Consider the following 27975-nt stretch of genomic DNA (forward strand, 5'->3'; position numbering starts at 1 on the left):
AGATGAACTTACCATTCATTATAAAAATACGTGGGACTCTTTTCAGGTGAGGAAACTGGAGTTAGACATTTTACCCTTACAAGAAGCCAATGCTGAGCTAAGTGAGAAAAGCGGCATGCTCCAGGCAGAAAAGAAACTACTAGAGGAGGATGTCAAGCGTTGGAAAGCACGGAACCAGGTGAGTACAGTTAGCCATTTACTACCGTGGAAATTAGTATCAGGAATGTAACAGTTAGAGATGTAAAAATAGTTGGGAAACTGGTGAAAATTGCATTTACCATTAGAAGACAAATAGTTATACACACAAGTATATGGCATGTTAGAACTTACTTTTTAAAAATCACTTATGTTTTATATATTATTTAAAGTTCTTGTCATTCTAATTAGCAAAGTGTTAGTTTTAGTTCTAAAATACATTTATGTGAGGAAATACATGTACATTTTATTGTAGCACTTTTAGAAAACATGTTCCCTGGGCCTTTGGGGATGAAATCATACAGTATAGTGCATTTAGTGAGAAGTCTGCCTTGAGAATACTAGTTACGTAGCATGTGACCTACATGTTAGTTTCTTAACTTCGTTAGACTAGTTTTCCTCGTTTGCATAATATGGCTATTAAAGCAGTGTTTACTTGTGGTGACAGAAATTTAAACTCAGGTTCTCTGATACCCAGAAATGCTGTTGAATGGTAACCATCTAGTGATAAAGAAATATTTTAGAATTTCAGAGCACTTTTATTCTTCATTTTGCTCTTTGTAGAAAAGACCTCAAAGGAAGTTAAGCTAACCAGACCTACGAGCATTTTGTTATGTTGGCTTGCCTTTCATGATTACTAGAATACGTTGCATTAGAGTGGTCTCACGTGTTTATAAAACATGTATTTTTTTTTCATAAATGTTACTTCAGTGAAGTTAAATCCATCGTAGCTAGTTCAGTGAGATGGCTAATTGCCATCTAGCCTGAAGACCTGAACTTAGTCTTCAGAACCAACATAACAGACAGAACTGACTTTCACGAGTTGGCTTCTGATGTCTACATGTGTTTTATGGCAGGCACACACAAGCACAATGACATACTAAATGTTAAAAGAAAAAAAAGAAACTTTTAAGATTCAATGAAGTTCATTCACAGCTCTGAGAAACTGATGACCAGTTAATAAAATGTGGTTTTCTTGCACATCTACCTTGGCTAGAGTTTGTTATCCTACTTAGAGCTTCCAACATACTGTTTTGATACTTACTACTTTGTATGCAAGACAGTGTATAAAGACCACCTTATTATAGCACTTTGTGTTTATAGAACCTGACAGAGTGTGCACTTCTATTATTCTAGCATCTGATAAATCAACAGAAAGATCCAGATACCGAAGAATATCGAAAGTTGCTTTCTGAAAAGGAAATTCACACTAAGAGAATTCAGCAGCTAAATGAAGAAGTTGGAAGACTTAAGGCTGAAATTGCAAGGTATTAGGAATAAAAGTTTTAAAATATATGTAATGCATGATTTTTTCCCCCATGAGACAAGAGCTCACTATGTAGCCCAGACTATACTAAGTCTATTCCATTTATAACCCAGGGTGAGCTTGAACTCAGTGTTCCCCTCCCAAGGGCTGAGATTACAGGTGTGTACCATACAGGCTTAAATGAACATCTGTGTTTATTTCTACTTTCTCTGATCCTGATGTGTTCCTGGGTAGTGAGACGTGGTAAAGTCCTTCCTTTTGTGGCTCTTTGCCTCTTTTTCTTCTGAATCAGGCAACAAAACATTTAATTCTTTGTTCCATATATCAGATCTTTTTCTCGAGTATTTGAAAGCTACATGTTGTAACTCTAAAGCTAATTTCTAACAATTAATAGTCAATAACATACAATTTATGTTTTTGTCTTTCTGTTAATAGCCTCTTTATGTAAATCTATAAAGTCTTTTTGTTGTTGTTTTTTAATTGTGCTTATCCTGTCTCTTATAGAACACTTTATAGCTTACAAATCTTTGTCATATTTTTTTTATTCCAAACAGTATTTTGGCATGCTCAGTATGAGAGATACTATTTCTTTTTTTTTTTTTTAAAGCTAAAATTCAAAAAGCTTGAGTTCATACTTGTAGAAAGTTGGAATTAGCTGCTGCTCTTTTAGGTTGTGTTAATATGGAAGTTTAGTTCATGACATCATGTACAGGAAGGCAATCTGCATAGAGCATCAACAGATGTGCATCAGGAAGAACATGTGACGAAAACTGTAGGCTTTAAGCCCCAGCTGACAAAGATCCTCTGCCCCTTATGGGAAACCTGGATAGTCTCTGACCTACAGAGAACCCTTGGTCGCACAGATCTAGTGAGACTTTGTAACACTGCTACTTGACGACTTAGTACTTCAGTGTTTCTTAACTTCAGAACGGGCATTAGACCTGTGTAATAAGGTCTAATAGGAGGCCAAAATCATAAAGTCCATATCTTTGAGGTGGAGGTATTTTTAATTAGAAAGGTATTGTTAAAGCAGTATAATATAAACTTTTAAGCTGAAAATTTTTAAAGCATTGTGTATTTAGTTCTTTTAAGAAACCTCTTCTCTCATTTTTTTCCAAAGATCAAATGCATCCTTGACTAACAACCAGAATTTAATCCAGAGTCTGAAGGAAGATTTGAGTAAAGTACGAACTGAAAAGGAAAACATTCAGAAAGATTTAGATGACAAAATAATTGATATACAGGAAAAAGTCAAAACAATCACTCAAGTCAAGAAAATTGGACGCAGGTACAAGACTCAGTTTGAAGAACTTAAGGCGCAGCAAAATAAGGTATTTTGACTGTTAATCGTTTTTAGTCTAAATTCAGAGAAGTACAGTGATTATATTTATTTGGTTTCAAGTTACTATTAACTTTTTTTTTTTGAGATAAGGTCTTTTTCTGTGTAGGGAAAACTTGAAACTCAGCCTGCTGTTGCCTCCCAAGTGCTGGGATTAAAGTGTGCACTACCACGCCTGACCTTCTCATATTTCTAATAATATTTCTTTGCAAAGCTGATTTCAGAACTGTATTAGTTACATTTTCTCTTCCTTGTGACCCAGTATCATTGTATTTAGGGTGTACAGCCCATTGCTTCTGGGAAGACATGGATTTTGAGAGTCTGTGGCAGGAGCATGGGAACGTACTCTTGCAGGAAGTACAGAAGGGGAGTTCAGCCCATGTGGCTTTCCTCCTTTTTCCTTTCTTATTTAGCCCATGGTGCCCACTGTAGAACAGGATGTATCTCCCCCTCTTGGTTATTAATCCTTTCTGAGAAAACCCTCACAGATTCACCCTAGGTGGCCATATCAGTGTCTGACTGAAGTGTTTGTTACCATAATCCACAGTCCAGAATTAACCATTACAGTTGTTCATTGTTAAAGTTAAGGATATGAACAAAGTGATATGTTTTTACATCATTTTATATCATTTTAAATAAGTTGTGTATGATAACTATCAACACTTTTTAATCCTTTTTGTATTTTTAGCACTCTAATGTGTTTTTCTTGGCATAGAGTGTGTCATTAGCACATGCTATCCTGTCACTCTTTTCCATCTGAATCATCATTGGGGGTGTGTTCTGTGTCAGTGCATTTACAAAGTGCCATCTCTAATATCTACTTGTATGGATAACCATAACTCATTTCCTCATTCTGAACACTGAAATTGTTCTGTAGAAATTCACTTTTGAGTGCTCTTATAAGTAATTTTGAACATTTAGGATTGTCTCTAACTCAGAACAGTAGAATTACTAAATAAAAATGTGTTGTTATTACTACACATCATCTTAGGCCATGGAGACTTCCAGTCAGTCTTCAGGAGACCATCAGGAACAGCACATCTCTATCCAGGAAATGCAGGAGCTCAAAGATACCCTCAGCCAATCTGAAACAAAGACAAAGTCACTTGAGGGTCAAGTAGAGAATCTGCAGAAGGTATGATTCTGAGGGCTGTGGAAGGCGAATGTAGTAGATTTAAACACTGACACTCCGTTACTGTACAGAGCTTGTAAAAGTGTTCCAATACTTTAAAAAATACATACTTTGAACTGATTTGATTGAGTTACATACGTCTTTTTTTCCTTAAAAAGACATTATCTGAAAAAGAGACAGAAGCAAGAAGTCTCCAGGAACAGACTGTGCAGCTTCAGTCTGAACTGTCACGCCTTCGTCAGGACCTCCAGGATAAAACCACAAAGGAGGAGCAGCTCCGACAGCAAATGAATGAAAAGGATGAAAAAACATGGAAGGCGATTGCAGTAGCCAGATCAAAAATTGCACAACTATCTGGTAATTTCGTGCATATGCCACAACTTAAATTATACATTGAAACCTGGTTATGCAATATACAATTAAAATTAAACATGAAAGAGAAGGCAATATTCTAAATTTATGTGTTTGAACTTGTTAGGCTTATTTAAGACAGAAGTTTTTGGTGGTTTTTAATTTACTTTTTAATTTTATATGTATAATTTTTGCATATATATATATATACACACACATATGCATGCATGCGTGCATGTACCACATGTGTGCCTGGTACCCACACAGACCAAAAGTGCGTGAGTACAGCCTAAGGACTTTTCTGCACTTTTGGTGGAGAACTCCCATGGACTTCTGGAGAGTAGTATATCACATTCGTAAGATTCCCAGTTAAACAGCAGGTTACTCTGGTTTTACTGAATGATTATTTTCTACGTTTGCAACTTCAAAAAAAAATACTGGTTTTTTTTAAGTGCATAAAATACTGGGAGGTGTTGCATTTTGTTTTTCGATGGGGATTGGTTTAAGACCAATTGTTTCTCGTGTAACAGCCTTGGCTGTCCTGGAGTATCTTTGTTGACCAGGCTGGCCTCCAACTGAGATACCCCTGCCTTTACCTCCTGAGTACTGGGATTAAAGGTGTGCACCACTGTACCTGGCTTCACTGGTCTATTATAGATAGATAGATAGATAGATAGATAGATAGATAGATAGATAGATGGAGATTGTGTGATGTGAATGTTTTATAGTTCATAATGATGAATAATATTTGTATATAAATAAGCTCCTGCTAAAGTTAATTCACATTAATTTAACTTTTCAGGATAGGTTACATATTTTTATGCTGGAGTAAGTAATTAACATAGATGTTTAGAGATTTGCTTACTGAGATATAGGTAGTCAATGTATCAGAACTAATATATAGCATCCAACAGAATCTAATACTACATTTAAGTGCATAATGTTCTGATGTCTGACTATAATTATATGTTTATTTTAGGTGTGAAAGATCAGTTAACTAAAGAAAATGAAGAGCTTAAACAAAGAAATGGAGCTTTAGATCAGCAGAAAGATGAACTCGATGTCCGAATGACTGCTCTTAAGTCCCAGTATGAAGGTCGGATTAGTCGCTTAGAAAGAGAGCTCAGAGAGCATCAGGAGAGACACCTTGAGCAGAGAGATGAGCCTCAGGAGCCCACTAATAAGGTGACTAGCTGGTTGTGCTTATATGACCACTTGTGTATATTTTATGTGGGAGTGTCTGGTTATTTAGGAGTCTGATAGAATTTGGACTAAAATTTCAGGTATACAGACAGTTGATAATAAATAGTTAAACAGTCTGACATCTTTGTTCAGTGGACTTTTGGATGTAGTAAACACAGAAGTTAATGCTTTTCCTCTTTATAGGCTCCAGAACAGCAGAGACAAATCACACTGAAAACCACTCCAGCTTCTGGTGAAAGAGGAATGTGAGTTTTAGTTCTTTATAGGCTGCCTTTAATGTTCCAAAAAACTCGTGTGGTGTAGTTTTCAAATCTTGTTTTCAGTATGCTTTCATTCCTGCGTCTAAAATGACTTAGTCTGTGATTGGCTTATAAGATAAGCTCCTATTCTTCACTCCTTGTCGTGTTCATGACAACTATAAAAGTTGAGGCTGGGGTTGGAGAGATAATGGCTCACCAGTGAGAGCACTGGCCGCACTTCCAGAGGACTCTGGCTTCATTCCCAGCACCTCATCTCACAACCATCCAACACCCTCTGGTCTCTCTGGGCACCAGGCACACGCGTGATGCCTAGACATTCATTCATGCAGACAAACATCCATATACATAAGTCACAAAATGTTTTAAAAATTTAATGTCTGGGTTGAAAGATCAGTAACTCAACATTTAGGTGCTTTTTCTGTATTGACAGATTATACCACTCTGGAACATGCCCTACAGTTTTTAGTGCTTAAATTCAAAAACCTTTGTTAGTAAGTTTTAGGATTTCATGGCTAAAAAAATAGAAATTAATTGTCTTTAAAACTACCTATTTTAAACCTACCAAGTATACCCAAATAGAATTCAGAGAAAAATAGTAAGATTTGAACTGTGTTAAGGTAATACCTATTGAACAGTCACTTTAAAAGGGAAAGGGACATCCCTTGTTTTTCATAGGGTACGTAGATTTTACAAGGGCTCGTCAATTCTCACTGGGTTATTTTGGATTTTTCTTCCATTAAGTGCCAGCACATCAGACCCACCAACAGCCAATATCAAGCCAACTCCTGTTGTTTCTACTCCAAGTAAAGTGACAGCTGCAGCTATGGCTGGAAATAAGTCAACACCCAGGGCAAGTATCCGCCCAATGGTTACACCTGCCACCGTCACAAATCCAACCACTACCCCAACAGCAACCGTAATGCCTACTACACAGGTGGAGTCACAGGAAGGTGAGTGAAATAACACATCTGATGAGACTGACTTCACATATAGATTTCTTTTGAGACGATAAGAGTAACTATAAGGATAAGTGTAGCATATAAAGTTTAAGTCAAATATCATGACAAAAGTAGTTAATATTTTGAAGTATATGCTTCCTAGGACACTCGTGCTTTTTTTGTTCCCCAATAGTCATCAAACTCAGGTAAGTGTTCTTTGACTAACCTATATTCTCAGCCCTGTTTATTTATTTTTGAGTCCAGGCTGGTCTTCAACTCATGATCTTTCCGCCTCATAGACATGTGCCATCATGGCTGCCCAGAATACATTTTGTAAATACAGTAAATTTCTTCCTTCTTTTCTGCTGTGCTTTTCTTTAAGCTAACAAAGAGGGAAAATATATTCCATCGCTTTGCTTTCTGGAACATTGCTCTTTCAAACCAGATATCATTCTTTCACTGAATCTCCCTGCACTTCTTGATGCTTTCTCTACTCTGTTCCCATTGTAATTGTAGTAATTCAGTCATTGCACTTGATTTTACATAAATCTTTTTAATCTAGATTCGGAATCGCAGAGTTGCATTTTCTTAGTTGTTCAATCTCTATCCTTAACTCTGAAGTAGATGTTCAATAAAAGATCTTAAACTGCTTTGACATGTTAGAATTAAGTAAATGTACAGTGTAGCTGACTGTTGGTGTTTTATCTCATCAATCAGAAGCAGAGGTAGGTAGGTGCAAGGCCAAACAAAGTTCTGTAGTAAGACCATGTCCCCAAACAATGTGTCTTAGTCAAGGTTCCTATTCCTGCACAAAACATGACCAAGAAGCAAGTTGGGGAGGAAGGGGTTTATTCAGCTTACATTTCCACATTGCTGTTCATCACCAAAGGAAGTCAGGACTGGAACTCAAGTTGGTTAGGAGGGAGGAGCTCATGCAGAGAACTTACTGGCTTGCTTCCCCTGGCTTGCTCAGCTTGCTTTCTTACAGAAGCCAGGACTACCAGCCCAGGGATGGCACCATCCACAATGGGTCCTCCCACCCTTGATCACTAATTGAGAAAATGCCTTACATCTGGATCTCATGGAGGCATTTCCTCAAGGGAGGCTCTTCTGTGTGGTAACTCCAGCTTATGTCAAGTTGACACACAAAACCAACCAGTACACAAATGTATAATGTAAACACTCCAAAAATATATATCCTCCACTTAATAAAAGATTAACAGATAGATTACCAAACTAAACTCTTGTTTTTAGGACTGAGAAAGTTTGTTTTGGTTTTTTTGTGTGGTGTTAGGATCAACCACCTCACCCCCAGGCCTCCTTACACATGTTGTGTAAGCACTGTAACCATTCAGCTCTGTACCCATTTCCTGCTTTCATTGTGTCATTATGACAACCAGTTAAAAACAAATTGATGTGTAAGGAAAATTTCTCACCATTTTCAGCTTCTTAATGTTAATTACATCTGGTTATAATTTTTTTGGACCGATAAATACTACAACCCTTTCAAATATGTACTTACCCACCAATATTACATATTAGACACATAGGCAGTACAATACAAAATGCATAACTTTTGCCCACATTATTTTTGTGTATTAAATGGTAAGACATATAGAAAAGCCAATTAATACAATGTATGTCAAAGAATAGGGTAAAATAACTCAGTTTTGGTAGATTAGAAGGCATACTTACTAAATATTGTAATTATTTTCAGCTATGCAATCAGAAGGGCCTGTGGAACATGTTCCAGTATTTGGAAGCACAAGTGGATCTGTTCGTTCTACTAGTCCTAATGTTCAGCCCTCCATTTCTCAGCCCATCCTAACTGTACAGCAGCAAACACAGGCCACAGCTTTTGTACAACCCACTCAACAGAGTCACCCTCAGATTGAGCCTGCAAATCAAGAATTGTCCCCAAACATAGTTGAGGTAGTACAAAGTTCACCAGTGGAGCGGCCATCTACCTCCACAGCAGTGTTTGGCACTGGTAAGATTTCATTTTAATATTGTCTGTTGTTTTATTTTATGTGTATGGATGCTCTGGCTGTGTGTATTTGGGTGCCATGTGCATGCCTAGTGTTCACAGAGGTCAAAGGAGGGCATCATATCCCTTAGAACTGGAGTGACAGTTGTGAACTCCCTTGAGGGTATTGGGGACTGAACCCGAGTCCTGTGAAGAACAACCAGTGGTTGCTTAACTGGTTGCTTAAGATGGCTAGGCCATCTTCTAGACTGGTAAGATTAATATAAAGCTGCAGTAGACCTGTAAACTTCAAATTTCTTAGATGCAATACATCTTGACTATTGTCAATAACAATGTGCTTTCTATCCAGTGTTACTGTGAAGAAAGCAAATATCTTTATTTAGTTTTAATCATATTTAACCAATAGATACAAGAACAGTTTCAAATGTGCATTTGATGTAACTTTAAAAATTACATTTATTGAAATAATTTAAATTATTAGAAAATAACATTCATATTTATTATTGAATTTCAGTCACTTTTTATCATTAAGTAAAAGCTCCTTTCCCCGAGATATTTTGGGCTGTCTTTAAAGGGGAAAAATAGCCAACGTATTATATGTAACTTAATGTGAATCCTGAAGACTAAAGCTGTTCATATTACTTAGCATGTACAGTATGATTTTTATTTTAAAGAGTTCTGGATTTTGTAGAAAGTCCTATGTAAACTTTGTAAGTAGCAATTTATCAGTACACTTATAATGAGTCAAATGTGTCATACAAAGTTCTAGTTTTAACACTGGTTCTAATATTATCTTTGTCTAAATGAAGACACCATGATCTGATTTTTTTGTATGATCTGAAAGTTTCAGCGACCCCAAGTTCCTCCTTGCCAAAGCGCACTCGGGAGGAGGAGGAGGACAGCACCATGGAAGCAGGAGACCAAGTCTCTGAAGACACAGTGGAAATGCCTCTCCCAAAGAAGCTGAAGACGGTCACGCCTGTGGGAACTGAGGTCTGTCACGCTCCTGTGTGTCACCATTGCATCAGCAGCACTTAGGGCTAGCTGTCAGTCATACTCAATGTCAAATTAAGTTTTGGGAGATTAAAAATTTCTGAACTAATAGTTTTCACTTATAGCTAAGGTATTTTGCCATTACCACTTGTTTTATAGTCTTTGCTATCTTTTCATGAATTTCTTCCCATTTAATAAAAGCAGAAGCAAATTGAGTTCTGCTTTTATACGGAAGTTTAGTCATTGGTATTCTGCACATTGACATTACTTGCTAATTACTTGCTATGTGGTTTTTTTTGTTTTTTTTTTTAGTATCGTTTTGTATAAACATTTGTGGCATAACTTCATAAAGTTGTAGACTTAACTTTATAGAGAGACACTGGCAAAATGGTGATGATTCATGTAGTTCACTGATTCAATAAGAAATAACCTATTATGATTTAGGAGGAAGTTATGGCAGAAGAAAGTACTGATGGAGAGGTAGAAACTCAAGCCTATAATCAGGATTCGCAAGATTCCATTGGAGAAGTGAGTAAAAATGTAAAACTATTAAAAACAAATTGGTTTTAATAAATAGAGTTAACTTTGACCTATTAACACTATTTGCATTTTTAAATTTGTTTTGTTTTTTGAGGCAAGTTTTTACCATGTATTCTAGGGTAGCCTTAAATTCAGACAGTCCTGCCAAAACCTTTTAAGTGTTGGAATTACAGGCATGTACTATCATATCTCACACTGTGTGCTTTAAAACAGGTTCTTAAATTTGTTTGATTTTGTTTGTTACTATATATTGTTTTGTATTGATTATTGTCATCATTCATAAATTTCTTAACTCATAGGTGTTACTGACTCATTTGAAAAAATAGATTTACTGAGTACTTAAATCAATGACACAAATTTTTTGTTAATGATAGTTTATTTTGATAGCAAGCAAAATGTGGAAAATAATTGAACAAAAAATTGTTTTAATATCTAGCATATGCTGAGTATTGAGTATCCTTTATCCAGTACCAAGAGTATTTCATGCAGACTTTGTAGTATTTGTCTAGACACCAGCAAAGAGTACCATTTTGGGTCGCTGTCACTTGTTAATGTCGGTTTAGGCAGAAGTTCTTCTAAGGAATTATGGTTTGAGCACTTCATTTGCTGAGCACGTTGCGTGCCTTGCCTTCCGTACTGAGCTGTTCTCCTAGCCTTTCCAGTTGTTGTATGCTCGGTTTTTAGAGGATGGTCTGAGAAAGAACCTTATCTTTAGAGGGTTGAGCTTTGATTTATACTAGTCTTTACCACATGTAGACTGAAAGGTTTAACCATCTATAAATTACTTGTTATTTTTAATTCTTATTTTTAGTTAACATAATTATATCACTCTTCCCTTTCTTCAGCCCCTCCAAGTCCCCTCCCTCCAACACCTTCCATGTGCCCCCTCCCGTATCAAGTTGGTAACTTCTTCCCTGTTACTATTATTATGTGTTTTATGAATATATGTATGCATACATGCATGCATGTAAAAATACATAAATAAAACCCACTGGGTCCTGTTTTCATTTTGTATGTGTATATGGCTTCAAGGTTCTGTATATATTGGACAACCAGTTGTGGGCTCATCCCTGGACTCTACCTCTCAACTGTCATCACTTGCCTCTAGTTTCATTTCCCTTAGGTGTGACCCTGTGAGATATTCTTTTATTTACTTACTTGATTTATTGCTATATATTTCTGCTCCATATCCCACTCCCACTCCACCTCCACTTCTTTCAAGTGTTATGTGAGTGCTCAGAAAGTTTCAGGTTCCAGTTGTCAGGTTGAGGATAGTCAGCATATGTGTTGCAGTGATTATAACAGTTTTTTGTTTTGTTTTTTATTTTAAGACAATAGAGATGTTTTACTTTATTCATTATGTATCCAGATTATTTCTAGTTTGGATAAAGGACCTTTTCACTTTTAAAGGGAGTCACCCAGGGAGATTATACACCAATGGAAGACAGTGAAGAAACATCACAATCTCTACAAATCGATCTTGGACCACTTCAATCAGATCAGCAGACTACTTCCTCTCAGGATGGTCAAGGCAAAGGAGATGATGTAATTGTAATTGACAGTGATGATGAAGATGATGATGAAGAAAATGATGGAGAGCATGAAGTGAGCTTAAGTATTTATCAGCCTTCCTTCTGTTTCCCTTCCAGAGCTAGGGCTCAAAGCCAGTGCACTGTGCATGTTGGCCTTGAGCTCTGGGTCTTTTCACCTATGTGCTGGTTTCAACTATGGTGCTTTAAGTCTTTGATACTTCTAATATATCAAGTAGTGAATTCTCATTCGCACTCAGTTTTGGTAGCTTATCAAGTTCTTATTTTATACAGATTAGTTCAGGAGTGTAGGGTTGTATATTAGAAGTAAAAAGCCAATGATGGATAATCAGTTTTTAAATATTTTGTTTATCTTATTTTGGGAGCATTATTTTGTTACTTATTGGAGGTAGGATCTTGGTATATAGCCCAAGCTTGCTAGGAAGTCCCAAAGATTCTCCTCCAGTGTCTTGAATGCGGGATTATAGAAATGTATGGCCTGCCTAGCTTATTTGTTTGTAAATGATACCTGTGCCGTTTAGGATTTGTTTTTAGATTTCATCTTCAGTCTTAATAAAAAAATGGCTATATGAATCTGATGACTCATGCTTTTGTTTCTGGAAATAAAAGAAGAAACAGGAGTTAGTAGTGGTTTTATTTGTTTGTTTTTCCTTTTGGCACCCTGTACCATTTCCAAAGTAATTAGGCCATCACCTGTATCAGGTGAGTTTTAGGGGAGAATTTGATTTTTTTTTTTAACTTTGGAATTTAATTCTATATTTCTTCAGATTCATTTGTCAAAAACACATTTTTAAAACTAGTATGGTTTGATTTTATTTTTTAATTTCACATTTGGATAGAAATAAAGTTAACTACTTGACATTTGGTAGACTATTAGTTTTGCACAATTTTATGGTTCAGAATCAATCACTGCTCTATTCTTTGAAATGTTACAGTTTTTTTTCTTTGATGTGGAACTAAACCATCAAAACTCTTGAAATACTCCTGTATACTAATCAATAATAAGTCACTTAAAGGAGGTGTTAAGATGTGCAGAAGAGGGCTGGAGAGATGGCTCAGTGGTTAAGAGCACTGACTGCACTTCCAGAGGTCCTGAGTTCAAATCCCAGCAACCACATGGTGGGTCACAACCATCTGTAATGAGATCTGATGCCCTCTTCTGGTATGTCTGAAGACAACTACAGTGTATTCATATATAATAAATAAATAAATCTTTAAAAAAAAAAAAAAGATGTGCAGAAGGAGTGGGCGTGTACTTTATTCACACTTGGACTTCTTCTCCTAGGATTATGAAGAAGATGAAGATGATGATGATGATGAAGAAGATGACCCGGGGATGGGAAATGAGGGTGAAGATAGTAATGAAGGAACTGGTAGTGCAGATGGTAATGATGGATATGAAGCTGATGACGCGGAGGTAACTGGTTAGAATTGGGACTGTCTCCTTACGAGCTGTGCTTAGAAAGCTTGCTGTTCTCCTGTCATATAGAAAAGCTTGTGTTACCAGGATAATAAAAGTCTTCATACCGTGGAGTTTTGTTTGTTTGGCTTGCTTAGTTTGGTTTTCCTCTGGTTGGTTTGCTTTTAATCATTTGGTATGGCTTTTTTTTTTAACCTAGTCATTTGATTTGCTTCAGTCATTACATTTTGTTCTTAGGGTGGTGATGGGACTGATCCAGGTACAGAGACAGAAGAAAGTATGGGTGGAGCTGAAAGTAATCAGAGAGCTGCTGATTCTCAAAACAGTGGTAAGAGCATTAGTCTCTCAGTAGAGTGGTCTGATAATCATTTTTTAACTAGAGCTGTGCTTCTGATACGGTATAACTCTAGTAACAGGATAGGGTCTTATTAACAGTTTTCTGCCCTCCTGACCTGGCCTATTAGATGCCATTATACTATCTGTCTACCTTATTGAACTATTGTAAAAGTCAAATCTCTTGAAGTCTCTAATGCAGCACAAAGCTGTTTGGGATAATTAAAGCCGTAATGGGTAGCAGCTCACAGCTAGAAGAAGATGGTCCAACCAAAACCATATTTTAAATTTTGTGTGTAGATGTGTCTTTAGACTTTAGATACTATCACTAAAAGTTTTTTAGGAAAAGATATTCTTAGCCATTTTCCCCAAATATAACACATACAAATGTTCTGTAAGACTCCTTTTGGAAGGGAGTGGGTGTTTTTGTAGTCAAGTAAAATTAAGTCTAGTAGTCTAAGTAAAACTAAAGTTAGAGTTGGTCCATATTCCAGTTATATACAGGGCTAGAGAGGTGGTTCTATATTTAAGAGCACTTGGCTGCCCTGAAAAGGCACCGGGTTCAGATCCCATCACTCGTGTGGAGGCCCACAGTAATTCCATTTCCAGGTGATCTGGCACCCTCTTACAGCCTCTGTGGACACCAGGCATGCATCTAGTAGTGTACACAGACATACATGCAGGCAAAAAACTCAAACACATGAAATAATAGTTTCTTTGTTAAACTACTCTTGTGACTAGTTTTATTTGTCCCAAATTCTTAAACTAAATTTAAGTTAATAATTTTAATCATAGAAAAATATAGTGTTTTAAATACCAAATGTCAAGACAAGGATCTGAACTGTTCTCTAGTATCCTACATTTCATAGTGGAAGACAACAGAAGATCTAGACACCTGAGTAGCAATTGGAATTTGAAGTTTGAGAGAACCAAAATATAAAAATATTATTAGTGAGGGTTTTCCTTAGTCACCTTGATGGTCGTGCTGTTTCTCTAGAAAGAGTTAAGTAGTTTGTATACTGATTAAGAATAATATTGGACTAGAGAGATAATTCAATGGTTAGGAGCATGTTTGCTCTTCAATAGATCTGAGTTTGGTTCCTGTATTAGGTGGTATATAGCCACCTGTAACACATGTTCCAAGAGATCTCTCTCCCAGCTTCCTTCCATAGGCACACAGACACACATAAGCACACTTACACATCAAGAAAAAAATAGCATAAACCAAAATGTAGTAAATATTTGCTTGATCATATGTTGGGCAAAGTGCTTACATCCGTCGTTTGAGTCTTGAAGGGAAAGTACTTACTTGCCTGTTTGTCTGTCAACTATTCAGAGTGAGACATAATCCAGGAGTCTATAATCTAGGTACTTGGCAGGTAGGAGGTGCTGGAGTTCAGGGCCAGCCTACTACATAGCAAGTTTGAAAAGAGCCTGGACTTTGTGAGGCCCTGTCTCAAATCGACAAGAAAAACAAATTGGAGGTTAAGGCCATGTAATTTCATAGTCTGGGCTTGGTTTCCAAACTGAAGTCTTTCTTCCATAGGTGAAGGAAACACAAGTGCAGCGGAGTCTTCTTTCTCTCAAGAAGTTGCTAGGGAACAGCAGCCCACGTCAGCATCTGAGAGACAGACCCCACAAGCACCACAGTCCCCAAGACGCCCACCACATCCTCTTCCCCCACGCCTGACCATTCACGCCCCACCTCAGGAGTTGGGACCACCAGTTCAGGTATTAAAAGAACCTAGAAAAGGCACCTTGTAAAACCTATCTTTTACATGATCTTTTCTTCCTTCCTTTCTTCTTTCCAAGAATTTTTAATGTCTTGGCATGTTGTAAGATATTACTTTTAATTGAAACTAATCTCCAGTTTCTAAATGTTAATGAGTTGGCATCTGAAAGCATAACTTGCTAAAAGTTGTATATTTATTAAAGTGATTATAGTTATAGCAAATAAAATGCTGCTTGCTATTATAGTCTTAAAATTTCTTGTTTTATTTAATGTAAAATGCATTTTGCTAGCTTAGTAACATTTGTTTTGAATATTTCTTACTTAAGGTGCATAGATTTATTATTATTATTATACCTAACCTTTTTAATCAAATATTTCTACTTAGCTAATTAATGGCCCTAAGTATTCAGCATGGAGTAGGTTCATTAGTCTAGCTTGGTTCTTACTCTTGACATGGTGAGTGTATTAAGAACCAACCATTATGTATAAATCAAGCTAAAATAAAAGTAATGGAAATTACTTGATATTTGAAAATAAAGTCTAAAGGAACCATGAGTAGGTGTCACAAAGCATTCAGTCTGCCAATTCAAGATTGTTTTAGTTGTGAAGAAGTCAGTTCCTATATAAACTACAATGGAAAACCTCGCTTGTTAGTATTTTCAGACAAGGCGATAGGATCTAAATGTATGTACATGCTTGAATTAGGTATTATCATGCCTTTTAGTTTATAAATATCCCCATTAATATAATTTAATCTCACCAATATTTGTAATAGATAAATATTAGCAATTTAGAAATGCCCTGTTAATTATGAATCTTCTAAAATTAGTCATTTCATTATGAAATTAATAAACTGCTTCTTTAGTGTTTGTTTTATTGTCTTAATTCTTTTTACAACACAGAGAATTCAGATGACCCGGAGGCAGTCTGTAGGGCGTGGTCTTCAGTTGACTCCAGGAATAGGTGGCATGGTTAGTATCTACCCATCATGAGCGTGTAATTCAAATATATGTGGTTAGGCCTGTTATATCTTGTCTGTCTGTTTCAGCAACAGCACTTTTTTGATGACGAGGACAGAACAGTTCCAAGTACCCCAACACTTGTGGTGCCACATCGCACTGATGGGTTTGCTGAAGCTATTCAGTAAGTTGATGAAATGAGAATGTCTGGTGACTCATTAGCAGCTTTCTCTTTACCTCATAAATTGTGGTTTGGATGTGTTTGTAGAGTCCCACTCTACTTGTCTAATCTGTACATGTAATAGGAGGATCATGAAAAAGCGGTGTTGAGGAAGACTTTATAGGGTGAATAAAATATGCCTTCTTCTAACAAGACAGTATTCTAGTGCTTGAGAAGGTGGTTTCTAAAATCAGAATGCTTCCTCAGAAGAGCAGGCTCCTTACTGTCCCTTCTGAGTGACTTCGTTTTACTGATACACAGTTTGTGCTTACATGTTTAGATACTACTTGACACATACAAAGAAATGCTGTATTGGTGCTGGCGGTGATGTTGGTTATTAAAGTGATCATGATAGGTGGTTTATTGTAGAAGCTCAGGGTGTGAGTAGCCAGCTGTAATACAACAGGCTAAGAGTGTGGCGTTGTAACTGACGGTCTTTATTAAGCCAAATGAAGTAATTATTCCAGGAGCTAATAATGATTACTTAGATTTTCTATGTGTTATTTAATCCTTATAACTCTGAAGATAGATGCTATTGTTGCCTCTGTAGGCTACCTCAGTACATTCTACTCTACTGACCCTAATGTCACCAATTTAAGCAACCAGTTCTCCAACTTGAATCTTTTATGAAAAAATTCAAAGTTTTTTATAAACACACTTGAGATTTGGGGCCAAATAAACAGCCTAGAAATTAGAGGCATAGTACAGGAGTGCTCAAGGTTCTGTTTGAAAATCAACCTGAAAGAAAAAGTTTTAGCTAAAAGTATACTTTTGAGTGGAAATGAAAGTTAGCTCAGATAATAACAGAGATGTAATCCATAAGCATGCATAATTGTGGGTGGCCAAGAACAGGGAGGGAGAGGGGTGGGCAGATAATGAAGTGAGGCTCTTGTGTTCTCAACAGGCATTGGGACACATGATATTGTTAGGATTCGGGAGAAAACAGTTAATCTAGTCATCTAGGATTTTTCTAAATCCTAGAACTAGATTTTGAACTTAGAATAAGCTAGAGTAACTTATTTTGTATTACTAAACAGTGAAAACGAATTTAAAAAAAACAAAACTTCCTTTTGTTAATGCTTTCTGTTGCATGTGTCTATTTCAAACAAGTTGAAAAAAATCAGCATAATTCAGGAAAGCTAAAAGTTAAATAAATTATAAGTTATTTATGTTACTAAATTTATTGACATTATCTTTGCAAGAAACCCTTTATTGACACATTATTTTCATTATTTCCTTCCCTGTTTATTGATGTTTCTTTTAAAAAAAAAAAAAAAACCAACCTTTTCCTCTTATGGTTTAAACAGGTAGCATTAAATTTCTCATCAAATTAATTTTTGTCCATTTAGTTCCCCACAGGTTGCAGGTGTTCCTAGATTCCGGTTTGGGCCACCTGAAGACATGCCACAGACAAGTTCCAGTCACTCTGATCTTGGCCAGCTTGCTTCTCAAGGAGGTAAAGTAGGCAAAAGCCAGAGGTTTCTTAAGTGTGTATACTGGGTAGAAGTTAGTATGCTCTTCTACAGCTGCTATCAATATAACCCTTGTCCGAATTTTTAAAGTCACTGATGTGGCATTGCCTTTTCTAATAAATTTCTCCTCAGCAAGGTTCTAGTTCCTTTAGCCTAAAGACTGGTTTTTATATATCTGTATTGTCTTAGTTACTGTTTTATTGCTGTAATGAAACACCATGACAAAGACATTTTTTTTTTTTAAGGGCATTTAATTGGCTTGTTTACGGCTTTAGGCAGGGAGCACGGTGGCAGGCAGACACGGTACTGGAAAAGTAGCTGAGAGCTTTACATTCTATTCTACAAGGGAGTCAGGGGACGCTGGGGTTGGCATGTGCTTTTGAAACCTCAAAGCCCAGCCTCAGTCACACACCTCCTCAAAAGGTCATACCTTGTCCTACAAGGCTATCTATGCCTCCTTATCCTTCCCAGACAGTTCAGCTAACTGCAGACTATGCACTCAAACATAGGAGCCTATGGGGGCATTCTCATTCAAATCTCCACATAATGTATGTTGAACCATACATGTGCTAAGAAATACTAGTTCCTTTCAAATTTAGAAGTACAGTGTATTTTTTGCTTACAATTTGAGAGTTGTGGCATACCTAGTTAAATACATGACTCATTAGACTTTCCCTAGCAACATCCATTTTAAAAATAAAGTTTCAGATATAAAATTAAGTAGTGGTGGTAGATGATATTTGTATGTAAACTATGCTATTTGTGGAATTAATTTCCATTTAGTCCACAGGTGAAACTTGGTATACGTCTATGAAACTACCATTTTTCAAGTGAATAGAGAAAGCTAAAAGCCACTCACTTGCTTTGTAACCATAAGGGAAGTTTAATCAAGTTTCACTAGCAGAAAGGGTTAATAACCCTGGCAGTTACGTGAGGAATAGATTTCGACATAGTATTTGTTCATATTTCGACATTCCATAAAATTAGCATTTAGGATGCTTTAATAAATGTTAAAGAATTGAAAAGAATTGTATTGACTATGTATTGAGGAACTTGATTTTTGCTTGATAGAGCAACTACATTATGAGCTTCAAGGAAATTGTACACTTTGTGCTAATTCTTTTCTTTGGTGTTTTTATGTTCATCATTCACTGATACTTAAACTTTTCTCTAGGTTTGGGAATGTATGAAACACCCCTCTTTCTGGCTCATGAGGAAGAGTCTGGTGGCCGAAGTGTTCCCACTACACCTCTCCAAGTAGCAGCCCCAGGTGGGTGCCAGGCTGAGAAGGCCATTTTGTTTCATTGGTGACATAGAACACCTTGAAACCTATTCTGGCTCAGAATTAATGAACCACAAAGGTAAAGTTATTTGTTCTTCTTTTAAGTGACTGTGTTTACTGAGAGTGCCACCTCTGATGCTTCAGAACATGCTTCTCAGTCTGTTCCGATGGTGACAACGTCTACAGGCACTTTATCCACGACAAATGAGACAGCAGCAGGTGACGACGGAGATGAAGTATTTGTAGAGGCGGAGTCTGAAGGGTGAGATTTTATCGTGTAGTTTTTGTTTGCTGTAGGTTCATTATGTTGTCATAATTGTTTTAGCAAACAAATACATCAAAATCTGTTTTCAGTGCTATCCTGCCCCATGAAAAGCCAAAGCACATATTTGGAAAAGCTACCTTGCATTCAGAACTAACCAGCTTCAGAATTTAGGGTTACTATGAGAGAGGCAGTTTTAAAGAACATTACTGAAGATTTTGTTTTGTTTTGTTTTGTTCTCTAAGGAAGCAAATAATTTGCTAGAAGAAACCCATAGGCAGTGGTTTTGTGGAGTTAAGTCTCAAACCTGGGATCTTAATTCTTATAAACTAAGAAATTTGTACATTTAGTGGTTGGGAAATACTACACAGATTTTCTGCTCAGAGCTCAAGGACTTGATTTGACAATGCTTCATAAGCGAGGTCTACTAGAATATAGTGGGTAAAAGGCAGTTCTATTTGTATTCTTTAATGTCAGTATTTAATTAGGGGAAGTTACAAGTCCCAGTGAAAGCGCTGTTACTAATTGTGTACATATTTTCAGGTCACTTTACATTTTTCCTTCTAACCCACACACTATTCCTAAAATGTATTACTTCCCATCGTAGAAATTAAGTCAAAGCATGTTAACAGTAATTTGCTTAGACCATTCTACTGGTAAGCAGCTCAGTGAGAATTAAAAGCCTTAACTTCAGCCCGTTCCATTTACATGTTCCCATCTTGCAACCTTGGGTGTCTCAGGTGAGTTGTTATCAGTAACTGCACTAATGTTTACAGATGACATTTTTAAAAAAGTAAAAATTAGTCCAGATTCATGTGTTTTACTATCTTAAAAGGAGAAAGATGAAAATAGAGCCACTGAGCTAGGAACTCCCAGGCCCAGAGCGTGTTAGGTCTGGGTTAGTGCTCAGGGTGACTTACGATCTGCTGTCACTGTTATGTTTGCGAGTTTCTCAAAGTCTAATACATTCCTGTGAGCGTCAAGATCATAAACATGCTTGTCAAATGGGAAAAGAAGGGTTTGTGAAACAGTGGTAAAACAGAAAGAAAATTGGAGAGTATCCTAGTAAAAAAGGGAAGGAGAACAGCACATCCCATCCCCTGCTCCACCTTGTGATTAAACATAAACACACTTGACAACTTTTAGCTGAGTCTAGTTCTTAGTTAAACCAGAACTCTGAAAGTAGTTATAAAATAAATCAAAAAGAACTTAGAAACATTTAAAGTAAATTCTATAGTCAGTTTTGCATTTTCTAATCAATATTTATTTCTTAGTATTAGTTCAGAGGCAGGCCTAGAAATTGATAGCCAGCAGGAAGAGGAGCCTGTCCAAGCTTCTGATGAATCAGATCTTCCCTCAACCAGCCAAGATCCTCCTTCTAGCTCCTCTGTAGGTAAGTACTGTTTCGTAGAGATAGAAGAAAACAATTGAAATTCTTCATATAGAATAGTGATGTGGCCCATGGTGTATTAGAGGCTAAAATTCATAGCCAAATTTGGAAGCTGTTGCCATACAGAATAAAGACAATGACTTGAACAAGATATAGATGTGTGGCTATGGCAAGTTTATTACTTAAATTTGAACTGGCAGGATTTGCCTATTTGAGGCATTAGACAAAGCTACGAGTCAGATATGTTAAAATATTCTGTCTTCCCGGAGACTTGATTCTTCGTTGCCATGGCACCATGTATATACCTGAGTAGTTGCCTTAAATAAAAACCTCCTAAACTAGTCAAGTAATTGAATAAATAAACTCTATTTCTTCTCCAAATAAATGTTTGAGATGTTTTTATCATACTACTTTTTTTGTGTGTGTGCTTGTGTAGTTGCTTAGCTTCCTTTGCTCTTAGAAGCAGACTTGAATGTTGAAAACAAATGGCACATCTTTGTTTGAATGTGTGTTGATTTAGTAACTGTAACTGCTTCCCTGGTTTTTTAAACTTGCTTTCCATATGTCTTAATGTTTCCTTTAGATACCAGTAGTAGTCAGCCAAAGCCTTTCAGACGAGTAAGACTTCAGACAACCTTGAGACAGGGTGTTCGTGGTCGTCAATTTAACCGACAAAGAGGTAAGTTTCTGACATACTGTTTACTTCATATGTGGGATAATAGCATGTGTATCAAGTTTCTAAGGTAAATCTAAGGATTGATTTATAATTCCATATTGATCATGTGACACTTAACCAGAAAGCTTCTTTTAGGCAGTTTGTCATAGTTATAAAATGAATGTGTTCTTAAAATTGATATATTTTATTTCATTAGATCAAAAAGAAAAAAATTTGGAAAATCAAGTGTTAGCGTACTGTGTATTCATAGTAACTCTTATCTGTATTCTTACGTTGTTAGTTGTTTTTTTTTCTGCAATGAAAGTTTTGTGGCTATTGTAGCTAGTAAAGAAATAGAAGATCTTAGTATTTTCACTTTCCAAAATAACTTATTAGACTATATGAACATAAATGTACTAACCCATTTATAATAATTACCAGTCAACGTGGAGAATATCTTTTTATATCCATATCTTAGATATTTCTACTGAACATGAATTTTATTATTTTCCTTCTACAGGTATAAGCCATGCAATGGGAGGAAGAGGAGGAATAAATAGAGGGAATATTAATTAAGTGATCTATAAAGTATGACACTTGTGTATAAGATTGGTGAATCTGTTTTAATATAATGATTGTCAGGTTGAGAATTGTTTTGTATTTAAATAGGTATGCTCATTTCAACATTCTTTATTAATAAAATGTATTTCAATGTGAAAAGTTATCACTGTTTGCTTCATTTCACTTTGATGACTCTTCTTTGCCAATCAGTTTAAGGACAGTTGTACCAGATTTTGGAGAGGGTCTGCCCTGAACGAGTGGTAATTGCTCTTGCTGTTCTAGTCGGCACATCAATATTATAGTATTGATCTAAATAGAAAAGAAAACATCTTTTTAATTAAAAAGAAAGTAAAACATTTAAATTTGTATTGAGTGCTGTATTCAAAGTCAGTACCATTTTGATATCAAAAATGAATTTCATTAACTTTCAGACAAAAAAAATAATTAGAGTGATGGGATGAATAATCTTTCAGCATCCTTCAGGTTCAACTCTTCCTTTTTGAAATAAGTATTTAAAAAATAGTTAATTTAAAAGATGATTCATTTTGACTTTAACCATTTTTAAAATATATTTCCTAGGAATTCATATTATAGAATCATGGGCAGAATAATTTAGATAACTGGTCTTTCCAAAGTTAAATATTCTGAACAATTAACTTTACTTATAAAACCGGGTTCCATGAGTGTTTTGAACACCAGTATAGATTGTAATAATACATGCCGTCTATTACTTGTGATAGCAGCAACTATTTCTCCATACCAGTTTTCTCCTGGTGCCCTAACAATGCAGTAGAACTGGTCCGCACTCCTTCCAGTTAAATAAAATTAGTGCAGCAGTCTCTCCCTTCATATTGAGTAAGAACTGAAGTTGGTTTCTTTCTTAAAGTCAGTACACTTGCTGTTTCCACTTAAATTTGTGCTTCCTCAGATGAGATCAACTTGAAGTTCACAAAACTGACCAATTACCTTACCTTTGGAAAAGGCATAGTAATCATAGCCATCAGGTTTTCTAACGTTAGGCAGTGTTATCGCTGAAGTGACAACATTTGGAAATCCTCTCCACATGGTGCTCACTTTGACTTCATTGTGGAGGAAACCTGCGGACAAAATGTTTAATAAAAGGTTTGAAAGAGTTTACAACCTCAGAGCTACACAATCCTAGGTTTTGAGTTTGCCATGTCATTACACCTCACTTTTTGAGCTGCCTTGAGGGATACAGATTTGTATACTGTGCTTGTTTGCTATAATTAACAGGCTTGAATAAACTACTTTCTTTGCCAACAAAGAATTGATCTTGGTTATTACTGAGGAAGACAAATGGATTTGTTTTACATCAATAAGCCTAAATTGTTAGTACTTTTGTGGCCAATATTTATATTTAATAAGGGTGACTTCATAAGACATTATTACTCTTCATGACAGCATTCTTGACATGGTGAAAATTACCTTTGTCTTGATAAGAGACTCTCATGGGCACCGAGTAATGGATCCTGAAGGTGTGCGTCTGGAAAGGTCCAACAGCACGCTCAAAGCGGCGCCTCCTGACCTGTGCTGCTTCCCCGTACACTGAGTAGTTAATGGCAGGCCGCCTCCCTGTGCACTTCTTCATGGGCTCCTGTTTATAAGTGTACTGCTGGATGTTGCCACCTGTTACACAGTAGGAAAGGCACAACAAACAACTCATGTTAATCCACCCAGAAAGGAAGGGGTTACGATGCCTCTACATTTTTTTATTTTTTAGTTTTTCACAAATATATGTTTAATAATGACTATTGTTAATGCTGTTCTTGAAATATAGTAATAACTAAGACCTGAAATATGTGTTGAGCAAATGAATCCAACAAATTACATTCTTTATATTAGGGATCTGAAAGTCCAGATGTTTTATGGTTCACATTGCAGGAGATCTAAATACTTCTTATGGCCTGCAATATTTGTTCATTAAAGCTATTTTATTCTTGCCATTAAGAATACTTTTTGGTAGTAAACCTATCAATTAAAAGGGGTTGGGGGCAGGGGGGTGGAATAGGGAGTGTGGGCTGGAGAAATGGCTCAGTGGTTAAGAGTACTGCTTTTCCAGAGATCCTGAGTTTAATTCCCAGCAACCACATGGTGGCTCACAACCATCTATTATGGGATCTGATTACTTCTTCTGGTGTGTCTGAAGACAGTAACAGTATACTCACATAAATAAGATAAATAAATCTTTAAAAAAAATCAATAGTGTCACATTGACAATTGTGTAATACATACCTCTCTTGAAGAAGTACACAGATTCAGGCCTGTCCTTATACTTGGCTATTGAAAGAGCAGCCACTATCTTCCCTGTCAGTCCTCCAAAGCCTTTGACAATTTGTTTAGGATACCCAGTATCTGCTACATCATTGGTGAAGCGCCAGTACTGAGAACCCTGGTTGATTAAAGAAGAAAATAATGTTAAAGGTTTTGTAGGCATGTTTCTGGAATTCATCCTCAGATTTAAGTGTAGGGAGAACACAGTAAATTGGTTGAATTTGAATAAGCAGATCATAAATAGTAACAAATTGTCATGGTTTGGTTTTGTTTTGTTTTTTTGAGACACAGTTTCTCTGTGTAGCCCTGGCTGTCCTGGAACTCACTCTGTAGACCAGACTGGCCTCGAACTCAGAAATCCGCCTGCCTCTGCCTCCCAAGTGCTGGGAATAAAGGCGTGTGCCACCACCGCCCGGCCAAATTGTCATTTTTCAAGAGAGCAAAGCATCATTTCCAAGTTGAAGGTGAAGATGATGTTATGACGAGGTGCAACTGCATTGTTTTCTTCCTAAACAGTATTTGTGTTACCTTAAAGAAGAATGTTTTTCCTTCACAGTTACATCTAGTAAAAACAGTGTCAATGGGAGAGGGAATACCCCAGACTTCAGTAATTCTGCGTGGTGGAGATGGTGGTCTGAATGGGTTCAGCATCCAGAAATAATGACCTAAAAATTAAAGAGACTTGTCAGTCTGCAGTCTGAATACTAAACTATGTCCCCACAGAAAAGGGTTATAAAGAAAAAATGGAGTCAATGTGTTAAATGCCTGGACGTAGAGCCTTGTGAAAAAGAAAATTTGCATATTCCTAAGATTTTCTTAGATCCAAAATATAGCAAAAGATATTTTGAGATAGTTTAGTTTCTAGTTTTAATTTTTTATAGTTGAACTTTTGAGGTTGTCTTTGAGACAATCTGTACTGGCCTTGAACTAAGAGAGATCCACCTACCTCCACCTGGGTGTTGGGATTAAGGGCGTGAGTTACCACACCCACCTTGATTTTAATTTGATTTTTATTATTTATATGTATCTGGGTTTGCCAGGCCCATTGGAGGTCATGGGAAAACTTGTAGGCGTTGTTGCTCTCCTCAGTGTAGGTCTCAGAGTGGGAGTCCGTTTTCTCCTGCCTTGTTGTAGGTCTCAAAGGTCAATACAGGCTACCAGACTTGACAGTCGCAACCTTCTTCCATTGATTGAGTCAACTCATCAGCTCTTTTTCTACTTTCTCTAAGATCTTTTGCCTTTGTGACTTAGAGGTCTGTGGCTTTTAGTGTTTTTACTATGTAGAATTGGCATTATAACTTAATAACTAGTACAATCTATTGAACCTTTACTGTGTATAATTTTTTATTGTTCATTCTTAATCTGTGTTCTAAGGCGACTAAAATAACATTAAGTCCATGGGAAACTTACTTAATTCTCTGTAACTCCGGAGAAAAAAGTACAATTTTTCATACCTCACAGTGGAGGAATAACTTTCTAAGAAAATTGTTTAGAGAATGCAAATCTCTATCACTTCATTTAATTTGAAATTGAAACTTTGGAATCCTATCCACACACAGACACCCATAGGCACAGGCGTACACACATGCACAAAGAAACCTTAAGCAATAACAAGTCAAGTTCTTTGTTGCATTTATGTATGTAGATTAATAATGTTCTTATTTACTGTAGAATCACAGTTCAGTTAGCACCTTGTGACGTTGTTCTCAGGAAATACCAACACAAAGCAAGAAGAAGCAGGTTTATATATTCATAACTCACCTCGAAATGCAACTAATGTCCCATTGTGCAGAGTAGTCAGTCCATCCACTGGCTTACCATTGCACAGATTGGTTTCATCTAAAATCAACAAAAAAATTAATACAAAACAAGGAAGAAGTCAACAAAAAAACTTGATATGAACAGAAGGAAGAAAGCAATCTGTTCTTTTCAAATCCTTATAGGATTCTGTTTCCTGTTTACCCTTCTAAGATCTAGTAAAGAGAAAAAGAAGTGGTAATATTCCATATTTACCTAACATAATACCATTCAGGAATGTTACATAAAAATAATAGTGAGGTATAAGAGGCCAGGTTATCTTGATCTTCATGTATATGAGGTATTTATTAGACACTGATGTTTTCAGTCACTGAGAAAAGGAGATGTTTTTTTTTTTTTTTGTCTTTGCATTGCACTCTAAAAGATAAAGTCCTGCCTAAGTTATTTTGACATTCTTTACCCCATTTCTGCTCTCAACAGACATGTCTGGAGTTAGCCAACACTAAATTACTAAATTACTCCTCAGTCTCCTGGATAATAAATATTCTACGATTACTCTTAATCTACACACCTGTAAGGAAGCTATAACCAAGCTTGATACATTCACAAGTTACAGTTTGAGATAATGTATCTCAGTAGAGAGATACTAGAACAGGAAAAGTAACTGAGTCTTACCTGAAAGCATGGGATTGATGTAAATGCCTTGATTGAGTGGCCCGGTCAAGAGCTCAGTGCCTGGAATAGCTGTGGGGAATAGCACAGGGGGCCTGGGAATCAGAGGTTTTTCTCCTTCACCTCTATCTGCGTCTTCATGATCTGGATTTACTTGAGCTGTTTCAGAGTTTGGAGTTTGTTTAGGGATGGTGGAGGTTGGCAGTATGACTTCTAGAGGGGTGGTATTCAGTTCAGGCCTTGTTGAAGTTGTCTTTAGGGGAGATGGTGTCGTTTTTGGTTTTCTCACTTTTGGTGTCTTTGGCTTTTTGGTAGAGGTGGGCTTCTTGGGTGCTTTGGTTGGCTTTTTGGTAGAGGCGGGCTTGGGTGCTTTGGTTGGTTTCTGTGGTTTTAGAGTTGTCTTAGAATCATCAGAATCTTCTGATGCAGGAGTTGTTTCTTGAGGTTTGTTCTGAATCTCTTCTGTTGGAGCAGTTACTTTGGGTGCAGGAGTTGTTGCTTTCAGAGTAGTGACTTTGGGTGATGTGGTATCTTGAGTTGTAGACGTAATTTGAGTGGTGGTACTTGCTTTTGATTCAGTAGTCTCTTCTGGTATGATTGTTGTCTCTGTTGTCCTCGTAGGGGCGACAGGTGTAGTTTGGGTTGCATCTTTTTCTGTTGTCTTCTCTTTAACAGTTGTCATTTCAGGTTTGCTCACCTCAGGAGTCTCAGTTGTTGGCACAGTGGGCTTCTTGGGATTATTTTCAAGAGCCTTTGGTGTGGGTGCCTCAGCAAACTCAGCTGTTACTTCATCAGGGGTCTTAGGAGTAGTGAGTTCAGGATCCTCAGGGATGGTGGGTTCAGGCTCCTTGGGGGTGGTAGGGACTAGGTCCTTGGGTGTGGTGGGTTCAGGCTTCTTGTTGGTAGTAGGAACTGGCTCCTTGGGGGTGGTGGGTTCAGGCTTCTTGGTGGTAGGGGCTGGCTCTTTGAGGGTGGTAGATTCAGGTTCCTTGGGGGTTGTGGATTCAGGCTTTTTGGTGGTGGGTTCAGGCTCCTTGGCAGTGGTGGGTTCAGGTTCCTTGGGGGGGGTGGGTTCAGGTTCCTTGGGGGTGGTGGGAGCAGGCTCCTTGGGGGTGGTGGGTTCAGGTCCCTTGGTGGTGGATTCAGGCTCCTTGGGGGTGGTGGGTTCAGGCTCCTTGGAGGTAGTGGGAGCTGGCTCCTTGGGGGTGGTGG

General features: G+C 37.0%; 2 protein-coding genes across 2 annotated transcripts in view; one reads left to right on the forward strand and one right to left on the reverse strand.

The window, feature by feature from the left end:
- Nucleotides 1-22204, forward strand: part of Tpr (translocated promoter region, nuclear basket protein) — a 54984-nt gene extending 32780 nt beyond the window's left edge. The window contains exons 30-52 of the mRNA XM_028775728.1: nt 47-178; nt 1333-1463; nt 2583-2793; nt 3793-3936; nt 4092-4290; nt 5264-5469; nt 5671-5732; nt 6489-6697; nt 8403-8675; nt 9517-9665; nt 10110-10193; nt 11616-11810; nt 13041-13172; nt 13413-13503; nt 15055-15239; nt 16143-16211; nt 16289-16383; nt 17769-17875; nt 19066-19161; nt 19279-19435; nt 20710-20828; nt 21409-21504; nt 22001-22204. Coding sequence (XP_028631561.1) covers nt 47-178; nt 1333-1463; nt 2583-2793; nt 3793-3936; nt 4092-4290; nt 5264-5469; nt 5671-5732; nt 6489-6697; nt 8403-8675; nt 9517-9665; nt 10110-10193; nt 11616-11810; nt 13041-13172; nt 13413-13503; nt 15055-15239; nt 16143-16211; nt 16289-16383; nt 17769-17875; nt 19066-19161; nt 19279-19435; nt 20710-20828; nt 21409-21504; nt 22001-22056 — 3198 coding nt within the window. The 3' untranslated portion in view covers nt 22057-22204. The remainder of the gene's footprint in view (nt 1-46; nt 179-1332; nt 1464-2582; nt 2794-3792; nt 3937-4091; nt 4291-5263; nt 5470-5670; nt 5733-6488; nt 6698-8402; nt 8676-9516; nt 9666-10109; nt 10194-11615; nt 11811-13040; nt 13173-13412; nt 13504-15054; nt 15240-16142; nt 16212-16288; nt 16384-17768; nt 17876-19065; nt 19162-19278; nt 19436-20709; nt 20829-21408; nt 21505-22000) is intronic.
- The window catches only part of Prg4 (proteoglycan 4), a 15994-nt gene continuing 10101 nt past the window's right edge, over nt 22083-27975 (reverse strand). Inside the window, 8 exon segments of the mRNA XM_028775729.1 lie at nt 22083-22350; nt 23013-23138; nt 23488-23688; nt 24295-24451; nt 24862-24998; nt 26095-26172; nt 26767-27972; nt 27975. The exon segment at nt 27975 is cut by the window's right edge and continues 250 nt beyond it. Coding sequence (XP_028631562.1) covers nt 22253-22350; nt 23013-23138; nt 23488-23688; nt 24295-24451; nt 24862-24998; nt 26095-26172; nt 26767-27972; nt 27975 — 2004 coding nt within the window. The 3' untranslated portion in view covers nt 22083-22252.

This window comes from Grammomys surdaster, unplaced genomic scaffold (assembly GCF_004785775.1).
Source record: "Grammomys surdaster isolate TR1022 unplaced genomic scaffold, NIH_TR_1.0 259, whole genome shotgun sequence".
NCBI lineage: Eukaryota > Metazoa > Chordata > Mammalia > Rodentia > Muridae > Grammomys > Grammomys surdaster.